The sequence below is a fragment of the Gigantopelta aegis genome, chromosome 12 (assembly GCF_016097555.1).
Source record: "Gigantopelta aegis isolate Gae_Host chromosome 12, Gae_host_genome, whole genome shotgun sequence".
Lineage (NCBI taxonomy): Eukaryota > Metazoa > Mollusca > Gastropoda > Neomphalida > Peltospiridae > Gigantopelta > Gigantopelta aegis.
Window position 1 is genome coordinate 29869819 of NC_054710.1, and position 6193 is coordinate 29876011.

A 6193-nucleotide genomic window follows, 5' to 3' on the forward strand; every position below is an offset into this window, starting at 1 on the left:
TAAATTCATAAATATAATTTATTGAATATTTAAACTTCCGTCCACCTAACAACGACAATCAAAATTACCTAACTTTACTCTGTTAATAAAACCGAATGTAAACAGATAATAAAAACTGAAACATGTTTAATGTTATTACATAAATAGGTGATACTAAACAGTTACCAGTTTAATGTTATTACATAAACAGATGATAATAAACGAGTTACCAGTTATTATCAAATTTATGTCCCGAGTGAAATAGCTTTTACTTGTCACGAGCTTTTGATAATAACTGGTACCGAGCTTGTTATTCTATTTATTACCACAGCTGTTTGGGGGTTATAAAATCTTTATTTTCGATATGCATCGACGACTCGTTCATGTCTGAAGAAACGACGTAAACCACTTTACACTGTTCTAGGTATTGCTGCAACTTTGTATTTTAATCACGGTCCATAGATAATTTTCAAAACCCAAAGTTTTATATATTATGTAAGAAAGGAAAAGAAAAGAAAAAAAGAAAAGAAACAACAACAACAAAATCCCTATAATGAATTGTAAACGCAAACGCGTTAAACTACGTAAACATTTTGTATGCTTATGACAACATATTTAGTACCGTCAAATCGTCCAATAGTAGTGTACGTTAAACCAATGCAGAATATATAATTTCCCACTGACTAAATATGAAACAAATTTTCCCCGTTATAACTGACCGCTGGGGTAATAAGTTAGTGTATTTAGTGTTCATTCAGGAAACTTCCTCACATCTAAATATACACGATTATAAAAATTTAATACTTATATCCCTATTGCGAAATGTATGCTAACAGTTGTAGGTGAAACATGCTGAATATTGATATGTTACAATATACCTCTGCTCTGTTACATCACGAAAAGTATTTACATGTATACTGTTAATGTACAGCTACAATTGAAACACATATCTATACTGTAATACCATGAACTGTATTTATTTCCTTACATAAGTATCACGAAATGTATTCACTATTTTAATTTTAACTTATTCATAGGTATATATTTATCTATCTATCTATCTATATATATATAATGTAGATAAATAAATAAAAGTAGGTTAGTTGTTAGTGAAAGACAAGATGCTGTAGTCGTTAAACGTCTCTATGGGTGGCAGCCGGTACCGGGCTGCGAACTCTGTATCTGCCAGCCTTAAGTCTGATGGCTTATCCACGACATCAACGATGCAGGTTTTCACTATTTGTATTCTTCTGTAAACCACCTTGTTCAAATCTGACTATGTATGCTCTTCTTACGCCGTTGTAGAACGGACTGAGTGTAAATAAAGAATGAACTACATAGTCCAACCCTAGTGTCTTGGAATATGTAAATATATGCCGAAACATTATGTGAATTATAATCCCATTACCATGTAATTGACCAAGTATAAGTATCTCATTTAGTTAAACAAAACACATAATCACATATTTTTCATGTAACAACTCCATAAAAAGAATGAATAACAATTCTTAGAACAATGAACTTGCAATGAAGAAACTTTCAAATATGCAACAAAAACATATCTACATTTGTATTTACCTGCCGAAATATGAATGTAATGTCTTTAGCTTGTTTACGTAACTAATAACAACAAAAAATACTGATTAATAATAAATATGTGAATGCAAGTAAATGCAAAATGATAGTGATAGGGAAAATGCGATCAGTTGTCATTTAGGAGATAACCATATGGAGGTTTTTTAAATTTATGGATGCTATTGTATATACGATCCCGCAAATGTCATTTTTGACAGAATGGGCACTATTTACGAAGTCTGTGTTTTTTTCTTCTCAAACGCAGGTGTTTAAGCATTGTAAGTGTATGTAGTTAAACGCGCGTGAGACATAAACAGGCTATATGAATCCCGCCCGAGATGTTTATATGAATCCCTCCCACTATGTTTATATGAATCCCGTCCAGTATGTTTATATGAATCCCTCTCAATATGTTTATATGAATCCCGTGTAATATGTTTATATGAATCCCGTCCACTATGTTTATATGAATCCCTCTCAATATGTTTATATGAATCCCGTGTAATATGTTTATATGAATCCCTCCCACTATGTTTATATCAATCCCGCCTGATATGTTTATATGAATCCCTCTCACTAAGTTTATATGAATCCCTCCCACTATGTTTATATGAATCCCGCCCGAGATGTTTATATGAATCCCATCCAATATGTTTATATGAATCCCTCTCACTATCTTTATATGAATCCCTCCCACTGTTTATATGAATCCCGCCCGAGATGTTTATATGAATCCCATCCAATATGTTTATATGAATCCCTCTCACTATGTTTATATGAATCCCTCCCACTAACCGGCCTCGGTGGCGTCGTGGCAGGCCATCGGTCTACAGGCTGGTAGGTACTGGGTTCGGATCCCAGTCGAGGCATGGGATTTTTAATCCAGATACCGACTCCAAACCCTGAGTGAGTGCTCCGCAAGGCTCAATGGGTAGGTGTAAACCACTTGCACCGACCAGTGATCCATAACTGGTTCAACAAAGGCCATGGTTTGTGCTATCCTGCCTGTGGGAAGCGCAAATAAAAGATCCCTTGCTGCCTGTCGTAAAAGAGTAGCCTATGTGGCGACAGCGGGTTTCCTCTAAAAAAATCTGTGTGGTCCTTAACCATATGTCTGACGCCATATAACCGTAAATAAAATGTGTTGAGTGCGTCGTTAAATAAAACACTTCTTTCTTTCTTTCCCTCCCACTATGTTTATATGAATCCCGCCCGAGATGTTTATATGAATCCCATCCAATATGTTTATATGAATCCCTCTCACTATGTTTATATGAATCCCTCTCACTATGTTTATATGAATCCCGTCCGAGATGTTTATAGGAATCCCATCCAATATGTTTATATGAATCCTGTCCAATATGTTTATATGAATCCCTCTCACTATGTTTATATGAATCCCGCCCGAGATGTTTATATGAATCCCGCCCGAGATGTTTATATGAATCTCGTCCAATATGTTTATATAAATCCCTCCCACTATGTTTATATGAATCCCTCCCACTATGTTTATATGAATCCCGTCCAATATGTTTATATGAATCCTGTCCACTATGTTTATATGAATCCCGTCCAATATGTTTATATGAATCCTGTCCACTATGTTTATATGAATCCCTCTCACTATGTTTATATGAATCCCGTCCAATATGTTTATATGAATCCCGTGCAATATGTTTATATGAATCCCTCCCACTATGTTTATATGAATCCCGTCCACTATGTTTATATGAATCCCTCTATGTTTATATGAATCCCGTCCACTATGTTTATATGAATCCCTCTCACTATGTTTATATGAATCCCTCCCACTATGTTTATATGAATCCCGTCCAATATGTTTATATGAATCCCGTCCAATATGTTTATATGAATCCCTCACTATATTTATATGAATCCCGTCCACTATGTTTATATGAATCCCTCCCACTATGTTTATATGAATCCCGCCCGAGATGTTTATATGAATCCCATCCAATATGTTTATATGAATCCCATCCAATATGTTTATATGAATCCCGTCCAATATTTTTATATGAATCCCTCACTATGTTTATATGAATCCCGCCCGAGATGTTTATATGAATCCCGTCCAGTATGTTTATATGAATCCCTCCCGAGATGTTTATATGAATCCCTCCCGAGATGTTTATATGAATCCCATCCAATATGTTTATATGAATCCCTCCCACTATGTTTATATGAATCCCTCCCACTATGTTTATATGAATCCCGTCCAATATGTTTATATGAATCCCTCTCAGTTTATATGAATCCCGTCCAATATGTTTATATGAATCCTGTCCACTATGTTTATATGAATCCCGTCCAATATGTTTATATGAATCCCGTGCAACATGTTTATATGAATCCCTCCCACTATGTTTATATGAATCCCGTCCACTATGTTTATATGAATCCCTCTCACTATATTTATATGAATCCCCGTCCACTATGTTTATATGAATCCCTCTCAATATGTTTATATGAATCCCGTCCACTATGTTTATATGAATCCCTCTCACTATGTTTATATGAATCCCTCCCACTATGTTTATATGCATCCCATCCAATATGTTTATATGAATCCCATCCAATGTTTATATGAATCCCTCTCACCATGTTTATATGAATCCCGTCCACTATGTTTATATGAATCCCGTGCAATATGTTTATATGAATCCCGTGCAATATGTTTATATGAATCCCTCCCACTATGTTTATATGAATCCCTCTCACTATGTTTATATGAATCCCGTCCACTATGTTTATATGAATCCCTCTCAATATGTTTACATGAATCCCGTACACTATGTTTATATGAATCCCTCTCACTATGTTTATATGAATCCCTCTGACTATGTTTATATGAATCCCATCCAATATGTTTATATGAATCCCTCCCACTAGGTTTATATGAATCCCGTCCACTATGTTTATATGAATCCCTCCCGAGATGTTTATATGAATCCCTCCCACTATGTTTATATGAATCCCGTCCAGTATGTTTATATGAATCCCTCTCACTATGTTTATATGAATACCGTCCAATATGTTTATATGAATCCCTCTCACTATGTTTATACGAATCCATCTTACTATGTTTATATGAATCCCATCCAATATGTTTATATGAATCCCGTCCAATATGTTTATATGAATCCCTCTCACTATGTTGATATGAATCCCGTCCAGTATGTTTATATGAATCCCGTCCAGTATGTTTATATGAATCCCGTCCAATATGTTTATATGAATCCCTCCCACTATGTTTATATGAATCCCTCTCACTTTGTTTATATGAATCCCTCCCACTATGTTTATATGAATCCCTCCCACTATGTTTATATGAATCCCATCCAATATGTTTATATGAATCCCTCCCACTAGGTTTATATGAATCCCTCCCACTAGGTTTATATGAATCCCGTCCACTATGTTTATATGAATCCCGTCCGAGATGTTTATATGAATCCCTCCCACTATGTTTATATGAATCCCGTCCAGTATGTTTATATGAATCCCGTCCACTATGTTTATATGAATCCCTCCCACTATGTTTATATGAATCCCGTGCAATATGTTTATATGAATCCCTCTCACTATGTTTATATGAATCCCGTCCAATATGTTTATATGAATCCCTCTCACTATGTTTATATGAATCCCATCCAATATGTTTATATGAATCCCTCCCACTAGGTTTATATGAATCCCGTCCACTATGTTTATATAAATCCCGCCCGAGATGTTTATATGAATCCCTCCCACTATGTTTATATGAATCCCGTCCACTATGTTTATATAAATCCCGCCCGAGATGTTTATATGAATCCCTCCCACTATGTTTATATGAATCCCGTCCAGTATGTTGATATGAATCCCTCTCACTATGTTTATATGAATACCGTCCAATATGTTTATATGAATCCCGTCTGCGTGGGATAAAATTTGGTAGTTATTTTTATTGCAGCAAACACAAATAAAGTTTAAAACGTAGATTAATATTGCCAATATTTAAAGTAATCAAAATAGCAGAATTGTACAAAAAAATTCTTTGATCTAGGTACAGTGATGTTACATTTTGATTTTCATTCTTTAAGGAAAACGTACCGAACTGGTCGAACATAATTACATTCAACACATACATGTCAATGAATAATCATTCCTTAATGAAAACGTACCGAACTGGTCGAACATAATTACATTCAACACATACATGTAAATGAATAATCATTTCTTAAGGAAAACGTACCGAACTGGTTAAACATAATTACATTCAACACATACATGCAAATGAATAATCATTTGTTACGTTTCGCTAAGCGCGACTCGTGAGATATAATTGCAAACTTCACTCGATGAGATATAAATCATATTTGACAAAAAACATGAAATATCCTGTATTTATCCAAAAAATATTTACAAAAATAAATACCCTATTCTCAGCAAGTGTTAGAAAACGTAGGTAGTGTTTAATATTTCTTGTAAACAAACCGGGCTGGAGATATATGTCACGTGGCGTTTGTTTGGATTTTGCTGAATTCCCGCCAGTTTCAGCACATGGAAATGGACACTTTATTCTGGTTAATCTATATTGTATCACACAGCATAAAGTTACAATAAAGTGAAACAAGAG

The 6193-nt window shown here is 34.7% G+C and overlaps 1 protein-coding gene across 1 annotated transcript; it reads right to left on the reverse strand.

Annotated features, from left to right (window-relative positions):
* Positions 1 to 5683, reverse strand: LOC121385958. The gene is made up of 3 exons (XM_041516751.1): positions 5668 to 5683; positions 2750 to 3597; positions 1 to 2324 (listed from the first exon to the last, which is right to left on the reverse strand). Exons 1-3 carry the CDS (start codon positions 5681 to 5683, stop codon positions 2094 to 2096), a joined length of 1095 nt encoding a protein of 364 aa, XP_041372685.1. The 3' UTR covers positions 1 to 2093.
* Between the last annotated feature and the right edge of the window lie 510 nt (positions 5684 to 6193).